This window comes from Mya arenaria, chromosome 4 (genome assembly GCF_026914265.1).
Source record: "Mya arenaria isolate MELC-2E11 chromosome 4, ASM2691426v1".
Taxonomy (NCBI): Eukaryota; Metazoa; Mollusca; class Bivalvia; order Myida; family Myidae; genus Mya; species Mya arenaria.
In genome coordinates this window covers 30,597,314-30,615,686 of record NC_069125.1, presented here as the reverse complement: position 1 = coordinate 30,615,686, position 18,373 = coordinate 30,597,314, and the positions used below count along the sequence as shown (strand labels likewise).

The window sequence follows — 18,373 nt, the reverse complement described above, 5'->3', positions numbered from 1 at the left end:
CCAGTCAATTGTAACCACAGCCCCACAGATCCGGGGGTATATAGGGGATAACGAGAGGAATGGGCCGTGTTTTTACCTTCCAGGTGGCCGCGCAGTGCCAAGTGAATGCAGTGGTTTTGTTTTTGCGCCGAAAATAGTGAGAAACGGGCCTTACCTCGGGGTGCGGGGAAATCTGGCGGGGATTTGACCAGTAGTTTGTCTCCGCAAGATTTGGTTTTACCAAGGATTGGCTGGACTGAAAGTCCCCGCTATTCTCCTGACCTGCGGGGTGGGATGGGGGGGGGGGGGGCGTGGCTACAATTCAATTGACTGCATCGGGTGCATTATTGTGGCTTAACTTGTGAAAATGACATCTTGTTTTGACTTTGTTATACAGATATATTATACAACAGGCAGTATGGAGTACAAAACAAGTGTGCACAACTTCAAAACTTACATTCTATAAATGTTTTCGAAAAAAAGAGAAAAAAAATACGGAAAATCCATCTTATTTTCATTTTTCGACATCTTTTTCTTAATTTTAATTATTCCCTCCTCCTGGCGCTTATTTTTGAAAAATTTCCCATAAGATGAAAAATAAAAAAACTCTGGCCTTAGGAAAAGTTCAAAGACAAGATCCTTCTGTTATACGGCCCTGGGATTCAAAATGTTTTAATACATAGGTCATTATAGAATAATTATAAAGGGCTACTGTAATCTGATTTAAGCCCCATATCAATTGGCTGACCAATAACAAAATCAGTGGCATCTCTAACCATAAGGGACATAACTCAAGTTCTTGTTTATAAGGTCAAAGACTACTAAATTTCCAGACCACTAATTAAATTCTCTATATATTCTTTAAAAGTCAACTGACTTATTTGCATGCAAAATAACACTGATTCCTTAAGAGCTTCACGACCCCCAACACCATATATAGGGAGAAAGTTCCAAACATTAATCAACCTTGAAAGAAAAGTTATGTTTCATGTAAGAAAACTAAAATTAGTTTAACGTAACCACTGTGTTTTCAATAAAGTGACCAAAACCCTTGAATGTCTACAAACAATGCGGTGAAAATGTAAAAAAACAAACAAGATTATCCAGCATGTTCAGTCTGTTTTTGAATCACAAACCATTCAGCTTCAAAACCTATAAATATGGAAAGTAGCCAACCATCTATGATGGTAAGGCCATGCTTTGATTCACCGCCATGTGTCAATAAAAAGAAATAAGGCATGTCACAATAAGTAGGCACTTCCAATTTAGGTGTAATTTGCCCAAAACCTTCCAAAAGTGGAAACATTTGGGCAAAGAAGCCAGCTGAATCTAAAAATCAGGAATAATACCAATTCTGTCTATCATTAAATTGCCAGACATAAATAAAAGCAATGGCAATCTTTAATTATAAGGGGCATAACTCTGCCTTGAGGTCTGAAGGTCTAAAGTACAGTAAATTAATTTCTGCTTGATGTACAGCGTCTGGTCAGCCATTCATTAAATAACCCAATATCCCAATATCAGTGCATCTTTATGTGGAAATATAATGGCTCTCTGACTTTCATGGCTTTCTCTTAGCAGAGTAATGATCAGCTTCAAGTTCCTGAAAGACAGCAGAGTTTACAGCAAATTACCACCAGTTTTATGAGTAAGAAAAACAAAGTAAACCACCACCAGTTTTGAGAGAGCCGCGGAGCAAAAGCTTACTTTTGTTTTGTTAATCAGAAAAGGGGCGTATTACTCAAAATTATAACAGCCATGAGTTATGGGTCTTGCCATACATGTGCCAAAAATGTCTCTTGAAACATGAGTACCAAGTTTCATATAAATAACTTTTCAATTCAAAAAAGGGGGTTACTCAACAATTTTTACAGCCACAGTTATTGGTTTGCCACACATGTGCATATTAATGTCTCTTGCAACATGAATACCAAAGTCCATTTGAAAAACTTTTCAACCGAAAGAAGGGCATAACACAACAAATATTACAGCCAGAGTTATGGGTTTTGCCAACCAAGTGCATATCATTTTCTCTTGCAACATGGGTACCAAGTTTCATTTAAAAAAATTGAAACTTTTACTTTTATATGTGAAAGAAGCAAGAGCATGGCCTCCAAGAGAAATCCAACACTTTTCAAAAACAATCAAGGGGCATAACTCAACCAATCTTTAATCAGAGTAAATTATTTTGCTTCATGAAGATTTGCATCTGTAACAGCCTTTGGGTTGCATTTCTTCACAACATTTTAACGCCAAATACCCCACTTCCTTCCCGAAGGCTATTATCAGACAAAACCTCAACTTGTATTTGAAAATAGCAACAAACAAGAACCCTAGATGAAATAGAAAGTAACTATGATAAAATTCGTTAAAAACAAGTTTAATTATCCATGAGCTAAAGGTTTTGTAAAGGAATCCATACAAAATCAATGCAAACTAATTACGTCTCTACATCAATCACTTTTAATATGGTTGTCTATAGACTGCAGCTCAACTTTTCAAGCTTCGGAGACTGCATGGGGGTGTGTATCAATTTCCTTTATAATCATTACAACATTACTTGATGCCATTTGTTCATATAGCTGTCATATTTCTTGACACCATCTAAATGACAATGGCAAACAACAACTTGTTTTCAGGTCAAAAGCTGAAGCATGATTGAACACCATTTGATACAAGAGCCACTATTTTTATATATATTAACAAAGACAACAAGACTTTAACAATACAACTTTTGTCTTTGAGGCTAAAGGCTCACCATGCTTACCAAAAGCAGATTGTGGTAAAAAGGAAAACCGAGAAAATAAAACACAACGAAATATGAGATGAACCCAATGAAAAATGAGACAAAACCCAATAAGAAATGAGACAAAAACCAAATGAAAAGGGAGATTAAACCAAAAGAAAAACAGTTCAAAACCCAATGACAAATGAAACAAAATCCAATGGAAAAAGAATCAATACTCAATGAAGAACAGGATAAAACCCAATGAAAAATGAGACCAAATCAAATAAAAAACTGGAAAAAAAAACAATGAAAAACAAACAGAATGCAATGAGGAACGAGAAAAAACCCAATGACAAAACTTAATGAAACAATAAGATAAAATGCAATGAAAAATGAGAATTTAAACCCAGTTGAGAAAAAAATGAGAAAAATCAACAACCGAGACGAGACAAACCCCATGAAAAATTATAAGGACAAAACCATAGGAAAGACGAGACAAACCCCATGAAAAATTATAAGGACAAAACCATATGAAAGCAAGACAAACCCCATGAAAAATGAGACAAAGGCTATAATGAAAAATGAAACAATGCCCAATAAACTGAGATAAATTCCAATAAAAAACGAAACCAAACCCAAATGAAAAACAGGACAAAACCTTATACAAAAGAGACAAAACGCAATGAAAACCAAATCAACATTTTTCCAGGCAATCAGAAAAAAAAAACAAGATGGCTCAGGTCCAATGTTCAAGAGACAAATCATGCTGAGGCAGATAGTCAAAAAACTGAAGCATGAATGGGGAAACCATTTTCACAGAAAATTACATCTTCACTTCCCATTGAAACCACTCCTCGGTACAAACCTTTGCACTTCTGGAAAAACTCTACTTTTAACAAGAACAAATTTCTCCCCGATATTTCAAACAGCTTTCTCCATGGAATATTACTAAACAGTTTCAAACGGTTATATAGTTACTGTTTAAGACTTGGCAAATTTTTCCTTCATTCTTGCAGGTGCTTAAATAGCAGTTCGCTGAATACTTGTAATTCTTGTTACAATTGTACATAACTGCTTATACCTTGTAGAATTAGTCCAAACACTTTGAGGCATACATTATCATTCTTTCTGACTTGAACAGAACAGTAACAGCTCCTTCAAAAAAAGAAACAAGTCTGCTTACACCTTTTTCTTCAAAAACCACAGCAATAAGAAAGCAAACATTTTATGCCAACCCTTCAAATAAAACAACACTCCCCGGGCCCCATAAAATGGCTCTCTCAGACAGACATTGGGTTGTGAACGGAATTATCGCCACATCTGAAACTGCTTTCTTTGGCTTTCGTTTTCCTCTATTCCGAGGCCAAGTTTGCAGGGAAAGTTTCCTGTGTAATGCTTAACTTTTCATTAGATGTTTTATATCAAACAGTGTCATTAGAAAGTCTGGTTTATGTTAACCATAATATCTATATCATTATCATATAACAAAATCATATTACAGTTTGCTACAGACTTGCTTATGGCCTTTATAAACAATATTCTTTCAATTTCAAGTTGTAGAGAAATCTACACTCAAACTCAATGGGCTGATTGCTCAGAACTTTGTTAAAGTTAACAACTCTTTGTTAACTTAAATTAAAAGGTGAAACATGTTATGATTAGCTCAATTCTTTGAATAAAACATTAGTACAGGTGAAACAGTTCTCTCAATCATCTCAAATATCATTAGTAACACTGCACCTTACGACTTCCAGAGCAGTAAATATTTGAAAGTTAACTACGATGATGTTAACAATGTTGTAAACTTTTACAAATTTCTAAACAATCAGCCCTATGTCTCAGGATTATATGATATTTATTTATTTTTTTAAATATAAATGTCTCCAATTTTGCAAATTCTGTATGCCGACTACATTTCATGACAGTGATATCATTTGTTTAATCTAAAATTAGAAATATGAATACCTAGTGAGTAATATAAGCACAAAAAATCTCCTTAATGAACATACTGTATGTGCCATTATAAACCTTTAGGCGGTGGCCTTACTTCATCTCAGCACTACCCTTCAATGACTTTGATGTTTCATCAAGATGACTTCTTACATCTATTCCTGTTGTTATAACCCCCTCTTCAACAACATATTACAAGACAGAAACATTTCTATTCCCATTCAGATGCCGCTAAGATAGCATAGCTTAATCAGATCGCTTTTTAATGAAAAGAATTAGCATAATTGTTTTTGTTTTGTATTTCCTGATCAATTACGCAGTTGGAAAGAAATTAAACGCTGGAGACTAATGACTTTCAACTGAAAATTCAAACAGTATTAGTGCGCCATTTAACACAAATGCCCAATAAAAGCTCCACGGCAGATATTTAAGTATTCTGTTCAGTGATGCACTCTTTGGAAAAGAGTTTTAAAATTACAAAATTGCAAGAAATCAAATTAAAAGAAAATAAAGCAAAAACTCCACAAAATCCCTTGTCAAATCCTGGAAAAAAGCCAGTAATGTTTAAAAAAGAGAAAGCAGAGGAATGTTTTTCCTCATTTTTGCTCACAGCAAGAGGGTAATATATCAGATTTCACTATAAAACAACACATTTATTGCCTTTGCAGGCCTAGTGTTAAAACTAATGTCCATTAAGGGAACAGGTCATTGTCAACATAATGATGGTCGAATAAGGCTTGCCCATATGAAGGTTATGTTTGCCATGAAAAAGACAGCTTGAATTAACAGCTTTAATGGCAAATCACACTAATGTCCAGGAAATTGTACACTTCTATAATGAGTTTTGTAACATAAATATGCCCTTTACAAGTGCATTTTGTTAGTGCAAAATACTATGCCGTTCTGGTGTACTGTTACTAGGGGGACAAAGTGTCATATATGTTTAGAAGTTTTATCACTGGCAAGGGGCGTATTTCCTTACACATGCCCTGTCATCACCTGATTATTTTCATCAGCTCAAAAAAGAAAAGAATATGTATTAATTACATTACTATCTGAAATAAAAAAGCTTTTCAGTATAAGATAGATTAAACAAACTTAAACATTAATTAAATTTCCCTTTCCCCAACAACCACCTCTCATCAAAATAATTCAGTTATTCTTTCGCCCCCTTTCGGGGCCAAAATTTGGCACCATCCCGGACATACTGAAAATATATATATTTTTCCCCCGCCCAGGTAAAAATCCCTTTTTGGGGGAGGAGCATTGACCTTTAATCATTTAGCAAATGTAGCACTATAGTGCCATTCATGAACAATATCCCTTTAATAGTTTGTTAAAGGTTAGAAAACAAGTTAAACATTATATGAATCATGTTAGAATTTTTCCCTTTTTGCCAAAACAATGCTTTTTCACCCTAACAAAGGGTCGAACCACCATTCCATAAAAAGTGGCAAAGAAATTGTTAAATTTATATTCATTTCAAAAAAGTTATTGTTTTAAGGTATTATAAACAGATTTGACATAAAAGGGGGTGGGGCATAGCCAGAAATCGCAATAATTAGGCTTGAAATGCAGTATGTGGCTTTGTATGGTTTAAGTCTAAAACCACATAAAAAGTTTGTTTATAATGCTCAAGTTTGACTGAATCCTGTAACATCTAGGACAACTTGCAATGGAGGCCGCATCAATAATTCAGGTCACATGTTGCATTCAGACCTCAAAACAACAAGTTCAATAGAATTAATCTCCCTCCAAAAACAATCAACCCCGCATGTGCGATTTATGGAGTGCTAAACAAATTGCCTGCAAATAGAAGAAGACAGCTTGGAAATTAGAAAAAAGTCTTGATGTATACAGTCATATATACTGTGGTAGATGGTAGCTGATAAAATATTCATGAAAACCATCAGAAAATATTCCATAGCATCATATATCTTTGAGTACTTGCTTTTCCTGTATCTGATGTAGACAACAGAATGTGAAAGTAGTCAACTCGTAACTCTTTCTGTTACTTGCTTTACACACCTACGTTAAGCGATTTTTTGGAAGGAATGGTTTTCTTAATGCAACCCATCCTGGTGACGATAAATCAAATTGACAATAAAATTGGCAGTATAACATATTGACAATGAAATTAAACGAGAGCCGGCAATATTGAAGCCTTAATCAACATGTTGACAAAATCAGAAAGCGCAAAGATTAATTGCTCAATTATGTCAATATTATCAAAATTCTTGTTTCTGAGTACAAATGAATCTAATCGTTTAGTAAAATTATAGCGAATTATGGCAGCATTTTTTTCTGGACAATTTTATTGAGTTAATATTTTTGTCAATTTTATTGATCGTGGATTGGCTGCTAAGGAAAATGAAAAATTCAACAATTGTTAGCTCTATGTTGATTCGTTGTGGTGCTGTGTTTGGTCCCGGCTGGTCCAATGTTTTGTGACCATCGACTTAATTTCACCCAAGACTACCCCGGATCAAGGTATCTCTTGATCTGGGGTGTTCCGTGTTTATCCTGGGTAGTCCGTGTTGAGTCCAGCTTCAGTGCCACTGTGGCTTATAGCATTTTGTGTTCACAATTTTTAGAAACAAGCCCTGGCCCAATTCACAAAAGGGTCAGAAAATACACAGAGTAATTGCAAACAGTCAGAAAGAACACAGAGTAATGGCAAACATCTGTTAAGCTATGAGGTAATTTACATTATTTATTTTTCCTTTGAACAACAAACAAACCGAAAATCAAACCGAAAAATTCTGCTAGTTCAGACTCAAATAAACTGGTTCTTGTTGGCAATGGCAAATTAAGTAATTCATAGTTTCCCTTTCTTCCTGCAAAACATCACCCATAATCATAATGAAGGAATCTGGGAATAATATTGGCAGCCTTCCACAGTAGACATTGAAGGAACTCCTTAGCTACATACAGGAATGAATTTTCCAGAGATCGATAGATATTGACCTCAGCAGCCTAACAGCTACTAGTGGCGTAATGATACATGTCTGATACTACTGATAGCCAAAGTATTATAAAGAATGAATGATTATGATGGAAGGCAATTCATAAAATCTTCTGCTTCACTGGCTCAGGACCTCCATAGAATCAATATGATACTGTTCTGGGGATGAAAGGGCCTAGAACAGAATGCTAGAAGAACAATATGTTTCTGATTAATTCCTTGTTTTAATTAATGATTCATGTAATACAGAAAAATATGATTCACTACATCGTCCATTTCACTCCAAAATGATGTTAAATTTTAACCTTTCAGCTGAATAATTTATTCATAAGTGCCATTAAAACAATGGTTTTAGATAAAAAAAATTCTATTTCCAAACCCTATAACATAATGTCACAGAGCATGTGATAGCATGACTGGAAGTCCCACAAACATGGCAAGACTCATCAGTCATAGCTATATGAAGCTCTGTTAATGGCAATGAGAAATTTCTATGTAATCCTACGATCAATCTTGTGAACAGTTGTCGGAAGAGCCCTTACCATAACTAAATTGTGCATGATAATATCCCAGTGGTGTGACAAAATTAACGGGATTGATCCCATCAGAGAATTTGTAAATTTCTGAAAAATCTCCTGAATCTTTTTTTATAAATAAAAAATGCCAATGTCTTAGTTTAGTTTCTCCTCAATTCTTATAGCTTGGTTGTAGCGCAAGCTGATAGCTTGTGGAATCACGCCAGAGTCTGGGTAGAAACCTGGTGAGTACTGGTGTCCCTTTTAAGGGGCCATGAGAAGGTACTCCTGGTGGGGATGGAACCCACAACCCCTTTGGTGAGAGGTTCAGCTATATCACTAGACCACTCCCACTCTCATAATTATATACACGAGTATCCAGTACTTACTTTGAAGACTGCTGGTAGATCTTGCTATCTCTGACGTAAGCAGTAACGGTTCCTGTTTTCTGGTGTTCCTTGATGTCGACATGTATACTCCACTGGTTGGCTGGGTCTGTCATTCGAGCCCCAGTTATACGGAGTCCCTGTCGTACACGAGCTCTGTAGCGAAAAACAGGATATTTAAGATTTGATATTTTTTCTTCTTTTTTTTAAAAACTTTTAAAGCACCAAACTTCAGCGTTCAAAGTCATGAAATATAATTTACACGTGGATTGAAACATAACAGTGATTTCAGTAACAACCGGCTGCCGGCCAAAATAGACGATAAAGTGACAATACAGCCAGTTCAAATTTGGAAAAATAAGTGAATTTTAAGTAAAATGAAATAGCTGGTCGTTTATTTTACTATATGAGATGGTCCAACCGAAACTTAGTGAGAACCCTGCAGTATATATAACACAGGATAATGTACAGTAGGTCAGATACAGAGTTTGAACAAACTCCGCTTACATTTACAAATACATGAAACAGCCATGCTTGTTGGCTGTGGTACTAATAATATTTTACTGTAGTCCAATTATGAATTATATTGCCATTTTCACGGCATTTTGAGCAGCTACATCTCACTTGAGTAGAAATGAACTTTTTTAAATGGTATCAGTCTTACATTCGAAGTTAATATCAGGGCTCGAATTTAGCACTCGCACACTCGCAAAATGCGAGCCAAAATTGGAAAATGCGAGTTGAATTTAAAGACACTCGCAAAAATTTGCGAGTTCAAAATTGCAGAAAATATGCAATCCTTGAAATAGACATGAACATAATTGAGGATCAATTCCTGCACAATAGATATAAAACTAATTTTAGAAATGCCTACTTTCGTTTTCCGATAATCACACAGAAACTGATGACGTAGATTAACGTTATGCGCACAGGCAGGTACTCGTTAATATGTGGCAGGTACTTGTTACTATGTATTTCAGACAACGCGAAAACTTTTCCTTCTTCACAGGACATTGCGACAGGTAAACACTGAAAGTTTACCTGTCGCACCAAATTTTTACCTGTCGCAATGTTACAAACAGTATTCAGTAACATCAGCATAAACCTTGATTTTAAGCCTCTTTTTTAAATAAGTTTTTTAATTCCCCATTATAACAGGTTTAGATCTTTTTGGTTAGATTTGTCCTACAGTACTATAATAAATTACAAAAAAGCCTGACTTTCTTTCCGCTCTGTTTAACATTTCCAATAACAAGAACTCTACTTTCGTTTTGCATAAATGTTGTGCCTGAGTTTGACTTGTAGTACAATTCGTTACATTTTATAACCGTATTGTATCTTTAATTTAAAGATGAATTAAAAGAGTAAGATCTAGCTGTTCCATGGGTAGACGAACCAGATATGAGGTTTTTTGGGAGGCAAGGGAAGAAAAAAATTATGACATTTATAAGATCCGAATATTGATTTTTTTTTACATTATGTTTCAGCTCGGTATATTAATCATCATATTAATCATCATATTTAAATTAACACGATTGCCGGGAACCACTACATACGGAATTTTGTAATTTCCGAACATTTCCGTAAAAGTATTAGAGTACCAGCTGAAATCGGAACCTTACGCGTTTTATCGGCTTTTACGGAAACATGTCGAAACGGGGTTTACATATAGTGAAACACGGATTAACACGCTGAATAATCATGATATAAAAATAACTCTGAACATTTATTTACAAACTGAAAGTAAATTTTCCGAAAATTAAACGGTGCTGACTTTAGTTTTTCACCGGACATTGTGACCGACCAAAACAAAAGTTTCGTCGGTCAAAATTGAAATATACCGGGCATGTCCGACTGTCCGACGGACATTCGCATTGTCTGGTATTTTTGTAGACTGGTCTTTCGTTTAAACTTTTGGCGGCTGTTTTTAGCGATAATCATATCAAGACACAGTCTGTATAATGATGACAAGGAAAAAGATAAGTTCTTTTACGCGTGTTGATTTTAAAATCGCCGACTGCTGATGGCAATGATCAATCAGTTCCAAAAAAAGAAGCCAAAATGAAATAATCCATCCGTTAAAACTGTTTCAATGTGGAAGAGGAAGTTGAACATTAAATTGACCCTCAACACAGATGACGGAAGGAACGTTTTCAAAATATTTTGCACAGACCAATACTCGCCTGATCAGACTTCCTCAGAAAGTATTGTCAGTGTTACATATATGATGATATCGTTTAATGAACAATTACATGATCATTCATTAAAACAATTACACTATAACTTAAACCATTGTTTTTCATACAATATATACCTTTTCCATGCAAACACAAAGGTTTGCCTTAAAAAAATACGAGCGAGTGTCTGGTTTTGCGAGTTGAAAACTTAAGCACCCGCAAAAAATTGCGAGTACCAAAAAAAGTTAAATTCAAGCCCTGTAATATGACTTCTTTTTCAACACTATTTTTTTTTCAAAATTTCAGTGATTTCAGTCTGACACTTACAGTGTTTCGGTTATGGCATTTTGTAGTGTCTGTGATATTTCTCTTTTTTGTCATTTTAAATTGAAAACAATAAAAAAATATTGTTTTTATTGTTCGTCTGAGAATATGTTTATGTATTTAAAACCAGTTACTCTTGGAAATAACCCTTCATGTATTGCATTTCCTGATATATAATATTTTTTTTAAGATAAAAAAACTCCTGTATCTGACATTGAAATATATCTATATTAATAATTATATATTATCAAATAATATATGTATTAGGACTTTTTGTTATCTCCATCAGACATTTGAATATCAAAGCAAAATGTTATTTACAAAATGCAATTTATGATAATGGAAAACTGTAGACTGCGTCATGGACACTACATCAAAGTTTTCCACAAGCATTGTGACTTTATCAGAACAAAAACATCTGAATATTTCAGTAAGATAAATATCCCATGAGGTTCTTCAAACCCAGAAATAATTGTAAATTATGAATTGGTTGATGGTATTAAAAATATGTGTTAACAAGAGCTGTCACAGTATGTGACGAATGCCCCCGAATGTGACATGGACCTATGAACAAGGTCAGTACATGAAAAGTTGATCTTGCCGTTCTGTGTCAAATACATATGGCAAGTTATTTTAAATTGCCTCTGAACATAAAAAAATACCACCCATACTTGACAACCTACACTGTTATGTCCTTATATTCAGAATTCCCTTGTGAATAAACACTTAGTGTATCTTTCACCTTAGAGGTAGGGACATGGGTCTTGCACACGACACGTCGTCTTGGTATGTGGAACACATGTGGCAAGTTATTGTAAAATCTGTCCATACAAGGGAAAGTAACAGCCCAGACACGACAACCTAAACTCTATGTCCTTATATGCAGCACTCCATTGTGAATAAACACTAAGTGTGACCTTGACCTTTGAGGTAGGGACACGGGTCTTGCACTCGACACGTCGTCTTGGTATGTGGAACACATGTGGCAAGTTATTTTAAAATCTGTCCATACAAGGGAAAGTTACAGCTTGGACACGACAACCTATACTCTATGTCCTTATATGCAGCACTCCATTGTGAATAAACACTATGTGCGACCTTGACCTTTGAGGCAGGGACACGGGTCTTGCACGCGACACGTCGTCTTGGTATGTGGAACACATGTGGCAAGTTATTTTAAAATCTGTCCTTACAAGAGAAAGTTACAGCCTGGACACGACAACCTATACTCTATGTCCTTATATGCAGCACTCCATTGTGAATAAACACTAAGTGTGACCTTGACCTTTGAGGTAGGGACACGGGTCTTGCACGCGACACGTCGTCTTGGTATGTGGAACCCATGTGGCAAGTTATTGTAAAATCTGTCCATACAAGGGAAAGTTACAGCTTGGACACGACAACCTATACTCTATGTCCTTATATGCAGCACTCCATTGTAAATAAACACTAAGTGTGACCTTGACCTTTGAGGTAGGGACACGGGTCTTGCACTCGACACGTCTTCTTGGTATGTGGAACACATATGGCAAGTTATTGTAAAATCTGTCCATACAAGAGAAAGTTACAGCCCAGACACGACAACCTATACTCTATATCCTTATATGCAGCACTCCATTGTGAATAAACACTAAGTGTGACCTTGACCTTTGAGGTAGGGACACAGGTCTTGCACGCGACACGTCGTCTTGGTATGTGGAACACATTTGGCAAGTTATTTTAAAATCTGTCCATACAAGGAAAAGTTACAGCCCGGACACGACAACCTATACTCTTATGTCCTTATATGCAGCACTCCATTGTGAATAAACACTAAGTGTGACCTTGACCTTTGAGCCATACAAGGGAAAGTTATAGAGCCGGCCGGACGGACGGACGGACGGACGGTGCGATTTTAATATGCCCACCTTCGGGGGCATAAAAATATGGGTATGTCAATGATGTTTCATGCATGGACACTTTAATTTTAGATATTGTTAAACACTTACATGGACAATTTATAATATATATTTATTGTCTAATCAATATTAATATTTATAAATTCAACAATATATATATATATGAAACGATAAGCGCAAAATTTTACTCAAAAACATGAACATCAACAAAATAGAAAATGTGTAGTAAACCTACATGTACATGTACATGTATCCCACCACTTACATTTGTAATTTCTCATATTTTCTGAACCACTCAACTGATAATAACAACTTATGAATGGTTTTAAAGTAAAATTAATTTCCTACATCGTCACTTGTCTCTGGTTATTGATCTATATGAATTTTTGTATGAAAATATCTCATTTTTCCAAGCCCAACAGCATAAAGATGAACATACTGTATTATACCCCCATTTAGGATACTGTAAGCAGATGGAAACAAATAATTGATATTTAAGGAAGCAATATACCACTCAAATTGCCTTACATCATCTTAGGATTAAAACTGATATTAACAACGGATGGTGCTTTCCTCAAAACACCTAACAGAAACACTCCTGTGTCATGTGTTTTGCGCAATATGTTGCAATTATGACAGCAGATTACAGGGTAGAGGGCCATCGGTCAATGGTGATGATTCCGCAAAATTAAGGGCACTTCCAGGATAAAAGGAGATTATAGAGCAATTGTGAAAAAGGAAATACCCAGTTTCAAGGGGGCAGGGCAATAAGACAAAATGCAGGGGCAGACCGCCCTCAAGAAACAGGTTAGCTTGAGCACTGGAAACACAGAGAAACTAGTGATATACTTAGGTACATGTATAACATTGAAAACAATTAACAGCTCAAAATACTGTAAAAACGGTGAATGTGTATGGGTACTCATAGAAATCTTATTCTAGAATATGTCATTCCACTGTAAGGGAATGGGGTCTGGGCCCTAATCCAAAAGCATCAATCCTGTTTTGATGAAACCGAAAGTAGACTGCATATCCTCCTGGTTAGCACTTCATTTAAAGCCTGGGAAAATATCTGGTGGTTTTGTGTTTTCAAGAAAATGCAGAAAAAAACAAACAATGTCAAGTAAAAAATACGTCTTGGCAGTCAAAATAGGTACATTTTCCCGACATTAAAAATGCCTAAAATAGCCCCAGATATGCTCCAGAATGCACCACAGATGTTCCACATTTAAAAAAAAATCGGGGGGGGGGGGGGATGTCCAGACCCCCCTAGTGTGCCTTCACATTACGACAAGTGTCCCGGAATCGACCCAAGAAATTATCACATGTATGCCAAAGGGTAATATTGCAATAAATCTTGAAAGCAAGCGGTATTACTATACAATATTCATATCATAATATGAAATTAATCAAAGTACTGTTGTGCCATACATAATTTAGATTGAGCATATATATTATTAAAATATATATTAAATATATATATATATTGCAAAAGAAAAATGCCACTACCATGGCAATTTTTGTGTGGTTGTTTCTTTTCTTCATAAAAAGGAGAGCGGAACTTTGGCAAGGTGGGGAATGGGGCCTAAGTTTGGGCTTCGGCCCAAAAATAACAAGAAAAAGAACCCTACTTGCTTATTATTGACTAAGAAGTATCTACTGGCCTTCAACATGAAGATTTAAACTCATTTTCAGTAATAGAACATTTTATTCTCCAGTAAACTAGAACGGATTGAATTGCACTGAAAATTCCTTTCCATCCTCAGCCATACTGTAATAATGCAATCATGTATAAATTATACATCAAAGTCACATAACATTTCACTTCTGTCGACTCCCTGGCCTTACATATTTTTTTTCTTCATAATATTCATTTATGATGCATGCCTTATGTTTTATTCTTCAAAATTTTCCTAAGGGTTATATCAAGTGGAAATACCTTAAACACAAGTGGCAATCATTTCTCGCTTAAACTTCGTCCATTAGATATTCACAAGCCAGATGAAGCAAATGAGAAATTAGTTCACCTCGGTTCCCTTCACATCTCAACACAGTGAATGTCAGATGAACTGGACCCACATCAGTCAGAGATTTTTTAAAGAAAATACTTGGCCCATGCAACAATTTATATGTGTAATATGACTTGACAAAGATTTCTTTCTCTGATGAGCTTAAGTTTGTGGAGGCAAAGGTCATCTATATCTGTTTATGGGTTATAATATTAATATTCTATAAGTCATAAATAAAAACTCAATAGTAATGCACTAATTATTTTTAAAGGAGGGGGGGGGGGGGGGGGGGGGTAATACCCAGCTTAACCTTGATGAGCCGACTGAAACTTCCAACACATAATTAAAACAATTAATATGACTTATTTCGTTCATTAAATGTACAAATGTATAAACCTTTCTAAAAAGGAAGAAAAAAAATGACTGTCACTATTATTTAACATTTTCACTTTTAAAAGCTTTTAATACAATGTTTTCTTCTTTTTTGCCAGGCAAAATATATTACAAATTATCTAACGCAATCAATAAGAATAATTATAGATTCAGACATAAAAGGACCAAATGTACCACTTCAAGGCATAAAACTGAAATATTATCTGTCAAACAGGATTTATATCAAATTTATATAGTGTCGTTTTAGTTGTGGTTTTTAACACTTCAATGGAAAACTCCTTCATTTAAGAGCCACTCATTCAAACCAACTATATGTTGTACAACACTCCATCAAATTTTTACTGTCAAACCCCTTTGACTTAACATTTTATCTGACTTTCTTTGTGGTTTGTTGAAGAATATCAAATAAACTTTAGTTTAAATTAAGGGTTTAGATATTTAAAATTAACATATTTCAGGTAATTAAAATGCTCATGTTTTTGCTTACAAACATAATTAATTATTCATCACCAAGTTCGATAGAAGTTCAAATTGGTAAATGAAATATTGAGTAATTAAATAAATCGTAAAATATAGCCAATATTTATTTTTTGAATTGTCACAGAACAAACATTCTTAAATTCTTATTTCATATAATAGATTTAAACTGTCAGCGTTTCAAAGTTAAAACTTATATTTATGATTACATTTTAAGTGCTTTAATAGAAAAACAGTTCCCATCAAGTCCGGGTAAAACTAATATTAGCAGGGACAACTGTTATAAACTAAAAAAAGCTAATAAAATTTAATAGCAGAAAGTAAGATCATGAAACCTTGAATCTATCAGGGTATTTCAATTAATCCAGCCCATAAATTGCACAGGGGAGAGATATCAGCACAACAGCCTTTCATACCAGACAAAATGCTTGGTAGTCAGGGAAAGAAAGGACGGGAACCATTTATGATCTTGTAGATAGGCACACTTCAATAAAATACAAACAACTGTGCTAATCTCGTATTTTCTTTTTCAAAGATGTCTGTGTATGTAACCATGTTTGTTAATCAAACAATCTGCATACCATGGCGCATAATTAAATACAAGTGTTACTGTGTACAAGCCCAACTACATTTAAGGTTACATGTTATAATGAATGTACATTTTTACTTTATATTTTTTTATTATAAAAACTAAAAGTATCAATTTTCCAAAAGAAATTTGAAAAAAGAAAAACTATTTTATTTTTACACTTCTTCAGACTTCAGCCCTTAGAACAATTTTATAGCAGCTTTTACACTGTTATACATTTCCTATTTTACCACAAACATTTTCATATTTTGTCTGTTTCAAACCTTGCTCTTAAATATTATAAATAGATACTTCTGATGTTTTATTTCACACACAAGGGTCTGATGTTTCTATTATGATGAATATATATATACTAGAATGTTGGCTAAGAGGCAACATCTTTGTGAACAAATATTCCAGGTAATACAATAAAAGAAGCTGAGCAAATAATACTTATTACTATCAACTACAAAAACAAAACAAATTTTGTATGCAAATCACGTCTTTTCTGCCAAACCATACCCACCTCATCACAAATATCTGTAGATCTGAATTCTGCACCAATCGAATAGGGATTTCAAGTGTATCACCTTGATGAAACATTTCTCTGGGAACATCTATCAGTATATCCTGATCTTTCCACTCATCGAATGATTCTTCATTTTTAGTCAAATGTAAAGTAGTGACTTCTTGCTTAATAATTCCACTTTCACTATTATTTAATAACGATCGAACAGGAATTACAGAATTAGAAGCACTCGCACACTGACTGCTATGGTCTATTCCACTGATTGAATAACTAATTTTGACACTTGTAGCATTATTTTCCGTCCACCACTCTTTATGTAAAATCAAACTTGCAACACAGACTGGGTGCTTATCAGTTAAAATACAAATTGATGACAACTCCTCGCCATTGGATTCGGCAAACACCTGCGCACACCATTGTTGATCTGAAGCTTTTACAGCTTTTGACAACGGACTTGAATGTATTAACACTTGCAATTTTGGAATTTTTGGGGATATATCTTTTGAGACTATATGAACACTCACGTCCATATTGAAAACAACACTTCTATGGATAAGTGAGTTATTTTTACGACTTTTGGAATATGCCGCATCCAATAATTCCCGAGACAATGTTTGATGAGATTCATACGGGCCATACTGCGCTTTCAGCTTGTACAGATCTGATGGCTGGTTCAACACAAACTGCTTTGACACTGTATTCGGGTCAGGAACATCGTTTTTGTTGTAAAAATCTCGCAGAAAGTATCCATCTGTCTGATGTTCCAACTGGATGTCCAAACAGCCAACATCTACAAAATAATAAATATATATGATATATGTTATATATATTATAATAATAATAATAATTAAAATAATAATAATAATAATAATAATGTTAACTAAATAAATTAATTGATTTCAATTAAGAGAAAAACAATATGTTATTATAAAAATATGCACTTAAATATTTGATAATTTTAATATATAAACTAAAAAGATGTGTAAACGTTTACTAATACAGATTTGCTGCCATCTCATTGAAATAGACTTAAACATGTTGTTTGACAAGTAAAATAGCACTATTTCTACAAATACTTGAAATAGGTCACTAACCCAAAATAAGGCACATCCACAATAAGAATGGATCTAATCTTCGTTTCTTCGGCATTGTGTAATTTTTAATTCATTTCAAACTAAGTCCGAGTCAAATTCACACACAATCATCCATGAATGTCCACACTATGCCAGTTAATCAGCCTAATGTGTACTCCAGAACTCTATCGTCGATGTGTTTCAGCCAGAATCCACCATCATTGTATGAAAGTATCAATCCGCTTAACATATATTAACAATTTGCAGGAACGACTACAATTGGAAATTTGAACAGCATTATATACATATGAATTTTATTTAATTCAAACAATAATATTTTAAAAGTTGTATTAGTTTCTCAATCGTCTACTGTCAATTTTTATATCATTTGTTTTTATGATA

General features: G+C 34.5%; 1 protein-coding gene across 4 annotated transcripts in view; it reads right to left on the bottom strand.

Annotated features, from left to right (window-relative positions):
* The window catches only part of LOC128231268 (transmembrane protein 132C-like), a 55,771-nt gene extending 37,560 nt beyond the window's left edge, over positions 1–18,211 (bottom strand). For all 4 annotated transcript variants that reach the window (XR_008260333.1, XR_008260331.1, XR_008260332.1 and 1 more), the window contains exons 1-3: positions 17,993–18,211; positions 16,896–17,688; positions 8,527–8,679 (exon numbers count right to left, since the gene is read on the bottom strand). Coding sequence is in view for 1 of the 4 variants with exons in the window: in XM_052943864.1 (XP_052799824.1) it covers positions 8,527–8,679; positions 16,896–17,688; positions 17,993–18,047 (1,001 nt within the window). In the remaining 3 variants the exon portion in view is untranslated. The remainder of the gene's footprint in view (positions 1–8,526; positions 8,680–16,895; positions 17,689–17,992) is intronic.
* Positions 18,212–18,373: the final 162 nt, after the last annotated feature.